Source organism: Gasterosteus aculeatus, chromosome 12, assembly GCF_964276395.1.
Source record: "Gasterosteus aculeatus chromosome 12, fGasAcu3.hap1.1, whole genome shotgun sequence".
In the NCBI taxonomy this organism is placed as follows: Eukaryota; Metazoa; Chordata; class Actinopteri; order Perciformes; family Gasterosteidae; genus Gasterosteus; species Gasterosteus aculeatus.
In genome coordinates this window covers 17,240,018-17,252,225 of record NC_135700.1, presented here as the reverse complement: position 1 = coordinate 17,252,225, position 12,208 = coordinate 17,240,018, and the positions used below count along the sequence as shown (strand labels likewise).

Here is a 12,208-nt window from a genome sequence, read left to right as displayed (position 1 = left end):
GCACGCGCACAAAGCTTTACCGAAGAGCCTCAGATTGATATGGTTGGAGAATTAAAAATAATCTCATCTCACATGCGTTTATCTGCAAAGAGTATGAAGTTTCTTCTGTGCGTGCGGTGAATATAGATGTGAAAATAACGATCTACTGGGAAAAACTGTCTTCAAGTCTCATGTGAGACAAAATGTCCCACCATCTCGTTGCCATCGAGAAATGTTATTTGACACAATGCCCAAACCTGTGTTTTAATCCTTAATTGTCAAGGTCAAACGCGGGTGCAATGTACTGCATTAAGGTTTAAGATTGCATTTAAAATCTGTGCTACATCTCAGAGAAAAGAATGATCGTCATTTGGCATATCATTTCATTTTTTTTATCATGGAAACGTTCCTAGACGAGTGAGTCATTTATTTCTCTGAAACAAAATGGAAAAAAAAACATAAGATGTATTCAGCAGAAAACTACATCTCTTCCAGTGTCAACAGAAATTTAGGGACACCGTTTTCAATTTCCCTAAATACACATTTTTGATGGTGGCCAAGTGTCACCTTAAGAAGTCATTTGACGTGCACATTTTGAGCATCACCGCGCGGCTGGTTTGGCTATCGTTAACACGGTTTTGTTGTCATAATTGGAGTCTCGACAAAGTTACAGGGAGTAATTGGGCGGCATATGGAAACCTTGGTGTAAAGTGATGCCTTGTTCATTTCACATGAGTGCACGAATCAGAACAAGTGACGCGGAATAAGACGGGAAGAGGCAGTTGAATTACCCCTGAGCAAGGCAGCAGGTCCGGCATCTGCTGCTCGTCCATGATGGCATTTATATTAATTGGGGATATAAAGGTCGTAAAAAGTAAATTCCTTAATCGAGGACGAGAAAATTCAAGTGTTTTTTTATTGTTACTGTTTTTTGTGTGGTTCCTGTTCGGTCACGTTAGTCACGTGTTTATAATTAAACCAATTCGTCTTAAATGCTGTAATTTGAAATTGTAAAACAGTGGCAGTTTAAAGAGAAAACGGTCTCTCCTCTGCTATCGTGTCATCTTGGTTTGACATGACATTTGAAAATATTTTTTTAATTATGCTTATTTAACTACTAACACATGTCTGAACTATTCCAGCGTTAATACTAATTTAATTAAAGTAGAGTGTTTATTTTATATGCCACTGATTTAAATAATCGCCTTACAAACAATATTTATATCACGTGTACAGACGCCTAAAATGCCACGAGCAGTGTATGTATAAATTAAAGGACATATTTTAAGGTAGGTTTATTCTTACAAATCAAAGGCCTTATCCTGTGTTCCTACAGGAATTATAATTTCATTCAGTATTGATTGGCGCGGCGGTGTGTTTTCAAGGCCTGTACTTCAGATATGCAGCAAAAGCCGGCCAAAAATATTGCAATGCATTTTTTTTTAGAGAAGAGCGTATGGCATAATTTAATTTCTGCTCAGAAATTTTACAATTTAATATAACTTGTAATTTGCATTAACATTGTGGATTTTTTGGGATGATTTTATGGAGCGAAATCATTTAACTAGATTTTTAGAGCAACGAACTTAAGGCACGCTACAATATTTATGGGTCACGAGAAATAAATGATGAATCAATAAATGACTTAAGGGGTAGAACAGGGTAAAACAAGATAACAATGTGATGTATTTATCAAAAGGCTAATTCAGTTTCCAACATGCATGCGCCCTTAAATCACATGAGGCCAAATCTCAAGCAGCCTCATTTATAAAACTGTTGTTTCACCAGATGCCGTTTAGCAGTGGCTTATCCCTAAACAAGCTGTAATTGTCATTTTGAACATCTATAAGGCTTGCAACGCCGTGTCACTGCAGAGCTGCCGAAATATTGATCCACGCTCCTCTCCGCGAGACATTTTGTTGTTCCCGCTCGGATATTCTGCCATGAGCTTCGAAGGGACCATATCCCCGATTAATAATCAGTGTGAACCCTGTCAGTGATTGACACGGCGCCTTCAGGTGCTCCCGGCATCCCCTGTGCTGTGACGAAGCTTCATTTCATTAAAATGAAACAATGTGTTTCCACAACTCTTCTGCGTATCCAAAATACGCACGTGGCGTGGCACTGATTGTTGGATCCGTGGCACCGTTTCCTTTTGTATCAATGGAACTGAATCCACCTTGAAATACATCCTATAATAGAAGATGCTCCACAAATCGCGACCCTTGTATTCTCCGCAAAGCAAATGTCACCGGCTCATATAGGGCCCGGCCTTATACCGCGGCACAATGGCCATAGAGAGCCAACACACATAAACACACAGCTCGGGCCGTGCAGACATGGCAGGAGCATATCGATCCGTATGAGAATGTGTAGATGAGGTTTGCTGCCATGTAAGGCCAAACTTGGCCTTTCATCTGCCTCTGTCCTTCTTCATCCTCTCTCTTAAGCGTGCAACGGAATCAAAACAGAATAAATTGGATGTTCAATAACAAAACATTAAAAACGTGAATTGCAAGAATGAGAATTCAATTAAAATAGTTTGATCCAAACGTGTTGAATACAGTGTAACTGTGAAACGATGTCTATTTGAGGATTTTTTTTTATTAGGATTCCAATTCAAGTGAACTTATTAAAAGTGTTTACAAGAAGCACGATGTGCCTGATTTGAAATAAATATGTAACTCTGTGTGTTTTTGTTCCCTTGCCGTCAGCCCTATATATTTGCCTGCCTCTAAAGTCTATTATGTCCACAGGACTGCACGGTTGGACAGCCACACTTCGAGGAATTAGTGTTCCTTTGTCTGGACACACGTCACACACACGCCGTTGACATTGACTTCACATCAGAGACAGTTTAACTTCTTCTCTTCTTTTTTTTCTTCCCTTTTATTTAACTCGTTCAACCGAGCGCTGGGTCTATTGTGGGCACCCTGACAGATGCGGGGCCCCTAGCAGGTCCAGCGCAGGGAAAAGTCTGAAAGGTTAATCTGTCCCCCGCAGATGTTGGCTTTGGGAGTCTTGATGCGTCACCTTTGACATGTCCCTCATTCAGCGGGGGGTCCAGCAGGACACTGACCGCTGCAAGCTGTCACCTCGGCCGGCTGAGGACGCCCTGCGCTACCGCTCTATTAGGCTAAACGGCCCCTGACATGTAGTTCATGGGCGGGCTTCTGTTCCGGCTGCACGTTTGGGGAGCGCGACTCCCGTGCACCATTACGCACCGCAACAACAGTGGGGTAACAATTATGCGTTAACATGTCATTTCCCTCCACGGTCTTGGGTTTTTGTAGAGAATCTGTTTGTGTGCGTGCATTTGAATTATTTGGAAGTTCCTGTGAAGAAATAAATGTTCTCTTCTTTGAATAATTACATGTTGGCGTTTTATTTGTAATATATCTTTGTGTAAAGGGGAAATGTTTAAACGTATTGTATTTGGAACTAAAGGGATTGAATATGCTTGTTTCTATCTCCAAAGAGGACAAATACACACACACACACACACACACACACACACACACACACACTGCTGGGCTTGGTTCGTTAAGCCTAATGGTTGAACAAAAGACACATCTGCTCATCTTTTTCTATCAAAAGAGAAGGTACCACTGTTTGGTTAAACGGCCACATATTTGTGGGTGTGGGGGCGGGGTGGTGCAACTGAAGTAGCCTGATAATAATAAAAAAATAGATCAATGTGATGTTCATGAATACAAACTTTATTAGCAGCCCTTTAGCTGGTAATTAAGTGAGTGTGCTTTGTGGTCATTTCTGAAGCCCAATCATCTCTATTCTTGGGAATAATGAGGTGTGTTTTCCATGGAGGTTTGGAGTTTTTTTTTAATCCCAGACCTCACTAGTTAAAAATCAACTCCAAATGAACCCGGAAGTTTTCTTCATTTCCACTTAATAATTTAAGGAGGACTAAAGATAAAGCCTCATTACAGCCACGCTGAATAGCCCGTTTTCTAAAGGACAAATGCCATTTGAACGCAAGGTGCTGCTTCCAGTCTCTTTCTAAAGGTGGATTCCGTAATGTTTTCATCAAAGATCTTTTTGCATTTTTTCACATTTCCGTAATGGCCGGACATCGTTCATGGGGGAAAATAGCTTTAAGCAGGTGGTTAGATTCCTCCCTTCCTTAATAAGGTAGCTGACGTCAGAGCTACGGGGCGGTCTGTGCGTGTTTGTGCGCGTGTTTGAGAGAGAAAGAGAGGGAGAGAGAGAGAGCATGGGAGGAGGTGGGATGTTCACAATGCGCATGTGTAGACAGTGATCTGTGCTGCGGTGGAAAAGGGGCTGGGAGACACACAACTGAAGAGATGGCGCGGCACCCGACCGGAGCGCAAGGACAGCTGCTTGGCGGCGGGGGGGCTTGAATTATAAAGCTAAATCAGGAAGAAAAAAATAATAATAATAACAAACAAAAACAGCGACAACAGAAATATCAAGAAAACGGAATTTCAGTTAAAGGAGTTTCCTTTCTGCGAAGCAGCGTGGCAGGTAGGATAATATATGTGTGGCTGTAAGGGCAGAGGAGAGGCAATAGCAAAGGGACTCCTACAAGAGAAGAAGAAGAAGCAAGCAACTTCATAAAAATTGAACTTTACTGGACGCGAGGACTTCTGGACATCCCCTCACTGCGGTAGACCAGATAGATGGTTTGTCCACAGCGCTGCCCGGATCATGAACGCACAACTGTCGATGGATATTGGCGACCTGCACGGAGTGAGCCATGAGTCCGTGGGCGGTCACGGGGAGCTGCTGAGTGGCCACAGCCCGCATGCTCGCGCGAACCCCCGGGGTCTGAGCCACCGCGCCATGGGCATGGCCACCCTGCTGGATGGCGGAGACTATCACCCCGGTCACCATGGACACTTGCATCCAGCCATCAGCATGTGTGAAGCCCCCCCTGGCATGAGTGCGAGCAGCACTTACACGACCCTAACCCCCCTGCAGCCCTTGCCCCCCATCTCTACCGTGTCCGACAAGTTTTCTCCCCATCACCACCACCACCACCACCACCACCATCCTCACCATCCGCACCATCCGCACCATCATCCCCACCAGAGGATTCCCGGAAATGTCAGCGGAAGCTTCACGCTGATGCGAGAGGACCGGAGTCTGGCGCCTATGAACAGTCTGTACCCCGCATATCATCACAAAGATCCCTGCATGGGCCAGAGCCTCTCTCCGCTGTCCGGTTCCGGTCTGGCCAGCATACACACGTCCCAGGCCGGTATCCCTCCCTACGCCCATCCTGGTGCCGCCATGCCTGGTGAGAAGATGCTCACCCCCAGTGGCTTTGAGGCTCACCACCCGGCCATGCTCGGCAGACACACGGAGCAGCACATGAGCTCCTCGGGGGGCATGGTTCAGATCAACGGCCTCCACCACCACCCGCACGCCCACGTTGGCGCGCAGGGCCACGGCCAGGGGCTGGTGAGCAGCCGGGAGCAGGCCTCCGGTCCCGGACAGCAAGGGGGCGGCGGCGGCGGAGGGGGTGGTGTTTCTGGGGGCCAGATGGAGGAGGTGAATACAAAAGAGGTGGCGCAGAGGATCACCACGGAGCTGAAGCGCTACAGCATCCCTCAGGCCATCTTTGCCCAGCGGGTCCTGTGCAGGTCCCAGGGGACCCTGTCCGACCTGCTGAGAAACCCCAAACCCTGGTCCAAACTCAAGTCCGGCAGAGAGACGTTCCGCCGCATGTGGAAGTGGTTGCAGGAGCCTGAGTTCCAACGCATGAGCGCGCTCAGGCTCGCAGGTGAGCGAAGCCTCGGTAAAGCCCCCCTTTTTGTTTTCATCTTGTGAATGTGTCGCTGAGAGCAACATACGCTTTGTTCCTAAATACTACCTTTGAGCAAATGGGGTGTGGGGGGGGGGGGGGGGGGGGGGGTTTGTCCAGCAGTGTAATGCAAAATAGAATGAGGGTAGCATGAACAGGCTATGCCTTGGGTTTTTGATCTGATGACCATGATTTCTTTCGATAAGGCGTTTAAATTAGAGCGTGGTGCCGGGGGGGGGGGGGGGGGGGGGTGGGTGGTCGATTCCAACATTGGTGTGTTTAACAATATGCTGAAGTTGAAAAGTTCTTCATCAGGCGGATCCTCGAGCACCGACATGAGCGGCCCGATATCAATACGCATCCCTTTCCACTGATTTTGGGGGTTGTGTGAAACAAGTGCTCATGTCATTTTACCTCCAAGTATCGACCGCTGGACTGTGTGCGTAAGAAGATCCTTCGCCCCAGAAATCGTTAGGAATGTGTTTATTTTGGTGTAAATGCAACCGATCAGACTTTTTGGTGATGCCCTTGGTGTAAACAGAGAGAGGGGGGGGGGGGGGGGGGGCGTGCGCGCACGGGAGAGTGTGCGATGAAGTACATTTAAAAGTTATGCATTATTTAGTCGGTGAAATGGACTTTGTATTTCACTTTGTTAATATTACAGGCCGTCGTTCCAGAATAGAAGGGAGAGCGTGCGTTAATGTTTTCGTAGTAAACTAACCCTGACTTGACGGAGGTTTCTCTAATTAACTGATACGCCTCAGTATTAATTTGTCCCCGCGGTACACACACGAGTCAATTAGGGCGCGCATTGAGGCCCAAATCGCACGTGGGCGTTCCCACATCCAATGGATTTTCTCCTTTTTTTAACGTTTATAGACACAATCAATGACCTACAAACGTGCTTTTTGGCTCTTTGAAAAGTGAGGCTGCGTCCACATGGAAAGTGCGTGGTTTGGCGTATGTGTGTGTGTACGTGCGTGGCCGTGCGCGCGCACGTGCGTGTAATCGCAATTGATTACTTTTCAGTTGTCCCATCTGCTGCCGCTCTATGTGTGTGTGTGTGTGTGTGTGTGTGTGTGTGTGTGTGTGTGTGTGTGTGTGTGTGTGTGTGTGTGTGTGTGTGCGCGTGTTTGTCTGTTGTTTAAAGGTGAGATTGGATCACTAACTTTGGCAAATTCGTTTTTTTAAAGGCGGTTTCGTAACTGATCGTCCCCGATCAGACTAAAATGATCCGAGGCCTCTTGATTCGTGTTGATGGTGGTTTGGATTTTCTTTAAGTGAAGAGAGATTCACTATGCTGGGAAAAAAAACTTGAATGTTGGTCATTCGTTTTTTCTTTTTATAATAAAACAAAATCATGAATAAGTTTGACAAAGCTTGCAAACGCACAATGTAAAAGCATTTTTCTTATTCGATAATACCAAGAAAAAAAGGTTGAGAGATGAGAAATTTTTCACAGTTAAAAACTAAATTAATTTGGAGGGAATAGGCTGAGCGCCATTTTATTGATCCGTTCCGTTGCGAATATGGGCCCGTTTGCTGAAGTAGATGTCATATATTTATTGATTTGAGCCTTCCAAAATTAATCTTGGGCCTTTTCTCCCCTTTCCCACGTATTCAATTACCCATCTGAATCTGCTTGAAATGAATAAAACAGAACGTGTGTGTGGAAGTGGGCAGGTGTGATTCGACGCTGGACAGAATTCATTAGTTCAGAAACGAGAAATCTATCCAGCCAGTAGATTGGTTTGGAAGTGGGCACATTCATTCATTCTTGCTGGTGCTTTTAAAAAAAAAGGTTAGTGAATATTACCAACCAGACAATTCAAATATACGCCAACACATTCACTGGGAGGGGTTTGCTGCTTGTTGTTCTCGTGCTCTCTGCGGAATTATGAAATGCAGGAATATCGTCACCCCCGCGTCTGCAGGCCCGGTGTGAGTGTGTGGAGTTATCTGTGCGTTTTGTAATGATTACCTGGGAGCAGCAGCAGTGCGTGTGTTTGTTTGTGCATGTGTGCGTGCGTGCGTGCGTGTGTGTTGGTGATTAGCGTGATAACGAAGCCTCTGTTGTGTCCCCCTGGTCCTGGGAAAGTTGCCTCTCTGCCCGGGCCCCCGGTGCCGGGGCCCGGGGCCGCTCTGCCGGGGCTCCTGCTGTCTCAGTGTCCTTCGCTGCGGCTGATTTATTGCGGCTCTTACACGAGGAGCTGCGGTTCTCTGTTAATATTTACCAGCGTTGGAGACACCGGGCGGCTCCAATTTACAGTTCTACTCCAGTTTATGCGGGCAGGTCGCCGTACTGCATTTTACCACACGCAGCGTGTTAAAAGGAGGTCACGAGGTCGGATCAGCTCCAATTAGACTGATTTAATACAGATGCTCATATTTATCTCTCTAATAAAGCTGACTGTTTAGTGCTTCTTTGTTAGACTTCATTATAAAGGAGGACACATGTATTTAATGGAAACTAAATTTACACGTTAGGCAATGAAGCAGTGCTTCTCGTTTTTTTATCCATAAGAATTATTTAGGCATTTTTTTGTCCATGCTTATTTCGTAATTCCACCATTGGTTCGTCTAATTTCTCACATTTTTGTATTGGGTACTGATATTTTCTATAATAGATTGCTTTTATGCATTACGTGCATATTGCAGAATCAACAGCCCCGTTGAATTGGTTCCGTTAGAAAATGCCGATCATTAATTTCCCCAGTGGGCCAATATTGGTCCTCGCTCCAGCAGCCCACGCCTGCCCCCTCCTGGTCTCTGCTCACCGATCAACCCATTTGGATTGTTGTATTTCGGCTTGAAAAGAGAAAAGAACGGTTTTGCTGTCAGACGGAGAGCCAGGTTCCTATTTCCAATATTAGATGCTGCTGTTAGTATTAGTTGTTGGCTGTAGTATATTGCAGCACACAGTGCACCAGTTGATTGGCCTCCTGTCTGTCGTTTCTCCTGCTGAGCACCAACAGAGGTCAATGGGGTACCTTGGCAAAATGCAGGGGAGTTTTTTTCTGGCTATTATTTCCCATAAAAGGTTTCATCGGTTTTGCCCCATGAAGGAATAACTTGATCAAATGCACCACCCTGCAGCTTTCTTTCCAAATTCATATCTGCCAGACAAACTCTCAAAGAGGGGGGGCTACTTTTAAGGGAGTAAAAAGCACTTGTAGTCACTTTTGAGTCTATGATAAAAATGACTTTGGCTGCAGCATCAGCTTACATAAACGGGTGAAGCTTTTGGTTTAGTCTATCTGAAACTACCACTGCTGGTTTAACTAACGGGGGGGGGGGAGATCAATAATGAGTTGTTATCTTATCAATAGATAAAGAAGTCTCAGAAATAAAAAATAAATCTTAAAATAAGCATCTATTTGAATGTTGATCTAGTATGGTTAGAAGTGGATTAGAAGATATCTGATATTGGTATTGGCTTAAAGTAACCATTTAAATGATGATAACAGATACGTTAAGCGGGTCTGTGGGAGAACCTTAGAGATACTCCATGAGTTAGTTCATAGATTTATTCTGGAGTTATTTTAATCCAAGGTCAAGGAATGATGGAAAAAATTTTGTTATTTACTATTCAGCAGATTCTTCCCTCGCTCACAAACACTCTCTTTCTGTCCCTGGATCCTAGCATGCAAGCGTAAGGAACAGGACCACGGCAGAGGCGAGCGGGGGAGCGTGTCCAAGAAGCCCCGGCTGGTGTTCACAGATGTGCAGCGGCGGACGCTCCACGCCATCTTCAAGGAGAACAAGCGTCCATCCAAAGAGCTGCAGATCACCATCGCGCAGCAGCTCGGCCTCGAGCTGACCACGGTCAGCAACTTCTTCATGAACGCACGGCGCCGGAGCCTAGACAAGTGGGTGGACGACGGCTCCGGTCACCCCCCCAATTCCTGCACCAAAGCCTGAAGACGGACTGATTTGACCAACTCCTGGACTGACTCGGTGGAAAAGCTTTAAAACTGAAGAGAAACAAAGATAAACTTAAAAAGAACTTGAAGCAACGTTTTGCCCTTAAACCTGTACTATATTGATATTTATAGTATCCAAAGATGAAAAAAAACAAAACCAAAGACTTCTTGTTTGACCTGCTTTTGAAAAGTTTGTTTCAGCAACACATTTAAGTGTAACATACTGCAAAAAGACTATAGTTTTACCCCCTAGCCCCCCCCCCCCCCCCCCCCCTGTTCACACTGTCACTGGTCTCTAGCTTTACTACAGCCCCCATAGCCAATATCAATCTGTCATTCACCATCCCTATCTTTAATCCGATTGGTTGGTTTTAATGATGGGTACCTAAATGGAGGTTTAATCAGCCTATTCGCAGTGTGATCTGCAGCTGTGGCGCTCCGGTGGGATTGGCCAATCAACTTTAAAGACAAAGAAATCCTACAGGAGCCGCCGGATTGTTGCGCGACCTGCTTTGGATCGGCCGACTGTCTGTCTGTCTGTCTATCAGTCGGCCCAGCTGTCTGTCTCTCTATCAAGCATTCCAGACAGAGGGGGACATTTTCATGAGTAGACTGCTAACCCCAAAAACCCAAAACTCAACCCTGAACCAGACCAAAAAACCCTCACCTCAACCCGCGTGGTAGTGCTTTCCCTCAACATGCTGAAGCATTGAATGATTTAAACAAGGGAAACCAAAGCCTTCTACACCCTGAAGCCGCTCGTGCATTTTAGGAATGAAAAACCACTTCACAAGTGAAGTAATTTGACCAAAGAGTGTATTTTGTAGCTGATAATCCTAAGTAGTATTTTTACTTCATGTCCTCCCTTGCCTCCTGAGATAGATTAGCTAGTGAGCCACAGAGAAGATAACGTCACCGCCTATAGTCCATAGTGAAAATGAAAATTCTATATGAGACGTCCCTGAAAATTAACTTTTGATATTTGCCTTACTGGTGCCTTCTTAAGTTAAATACTACATAGTTAAAAACTAAATACTAGGGTTGCATCCTCGCAAACCCTCTAGAGGATGTTCCTGTAAAATGCTCCTTGTGAGGATTAATCATTACAGACGCACCCTTTCCTGTAAATCTGTTTAGCCATTGCCTACAGATTGAGCTCAAGTTTATGTGTTCAAATACCAGCTGCTTGAAAACAAAGACTAATGCATTCGGATGCTGGCTGGCACGCTCTCTGCGTGGTTGTGACACATTGAAGGAGACAAGGCGGCCCGTGATGGCTTACGTCTTTTTTGTTTCAGGACACACCTCTGATAACACGCATTTAGCATTTAGCATCGCCCCGTCGTCCCTTTGCGCTTCATGCGTATTTGATTTTATCTCCTCATCAAAGACGTCGGGCGGAGGGGATGATATCAACGATCAAATCAATTTCAGGCACTTACACAGCAATGTCACCTCGTCACCCGAATGCGAAAGCTACCCTCCCCGCCCTTCCTCTTCCATCACCAGACCCCCCCCCCCCCCCCTCCCACCCACCGCCACTCTCGTGGTGACCTATGCATTTCAGCACCAGGAGGAAAGCACTACACAGGGCCGTCCCAGAGCAGCGCATCATTAAATAAGATATGGAGCTGGCCCCTCGCCGTCATCCAGCCCCCCCTCCTCCGGCCGTGGGGTTAGCAGCTCCACAGAGAGAGGCGAGAGGGAGCCGCTTCTTCCCCTCTGAAAGAAAACAAAAACAAAAAGACGACAGGAAACCAAAAAAAAAATGTGTCAAGACCTGCTGATGTTTTATAGTGTGAACCAAAGATGCTACCTCACTCAAGTTCCATACGTGATTTCTATCACTTTGATGATACCAAAGAAAACCAAAGATTCTTTCTCATTGCACGGCCTCGATGAGTGGTGTTAAAATATGTTGTGTGTCTCCTCCCCTCCTCCCCCACCTCCCCATCTCTCCAATCTCCCCTCTCTCTCTTCCTTCCTTCTCCCTTTTCTCCCCCCTGCACTTAACCCATGCACCCCTGTTACGCTTGCTCTTGCTTCTGTGCTCTGATTACAGCTCCATAGATAGTCATGCTGATGTAGCTATAGGCAGATGTGCTGATGCGGCCATAGATACACACAAGCGGCCATGCAGGGGCCTGTGGGGGTACAGCCAACCTGCTAGCAATTTGATCCGTCTCTCTTGGTGCTTGGTAGCACCACCGAAGCATTAATTTCTTCTACCGTAAGAGCTGGAGAAAAAAAAAATAATTCGTGATTCATTTCAAAATGTGAAACGTGAAGACCGCAGAGTTAAAAAAAAAACCTTTTTCTTTTGCTCTGTCGTGCCTCTTGTGTGTATCTATAGGTTGTTCGTATTGATCCACCAAATAGGTCAGATGTCTTGACATGAACGTAGACGGACAAGCTGACTCGGGGGCTGAATTGTTGACTCAACTATAGGCAGACATGTTCCTGAAAGTAGAAGCAGACGTGTTGCAATCTTTCTAAAACTCCCAGGACGAGTGCCTTGCTT

General features: G+C 45.8%; 1 protein-coding gene across 2 annotated transcripts; it reads left to right on the top strand.

The window, feature by feature from the left end:
- The first annotated feature begins 4,182 nt into the window (after positions 1–4,182).
- onecut1 (one cut homeobox 1) lies at positions 4,183–9,844 on the top strand. 2 transcript variants are annotated; one of them, XM_040165970.2, is made up of 2 exons: positions 4,183–5,758; positions 9,408–9,844. In XM_040165970.2, the coding sequence occupies exons 1-2, from the start codon at positions 4,666–4,668 to the stop codon at positions 9,683–9,685; spliced, it is 1,371 nt and encodes a 456-aa protein (XP_040021904.2). In that variant the 5' UTR covers positions 4,183–4,665; the 3' UTR covers positions 9,686–9,844. The 2 variants fall into 2 exon arrangements, with proteins under 2 accessions (XP_040021904.2, XP_077941666.1); XM_078085540.1 differs by having other exon boundaries at positions 4,193–5,743.
- The last annotated feature ends 2,364 nt before the right edge of the window (positions 9,845–12,208 follow it).

Bases quoted from the DNA above. Each gene is read 5' to 3' on its own strand.
- onecut1 (XM_040165970.2), top strand. From the start codon at position 4,666: ATGAACGCACAACTGTCGATGGATATTGGCGACCTGCACGGAGTGAGC. The intron at 5,759-9,407 runs GTAAAGCCCCCC...CCTGGATCCTAG, and splicing joins CGCAGGTGAGCGAAGCCTCG to CATGCAAGCGTAAGGAACAG.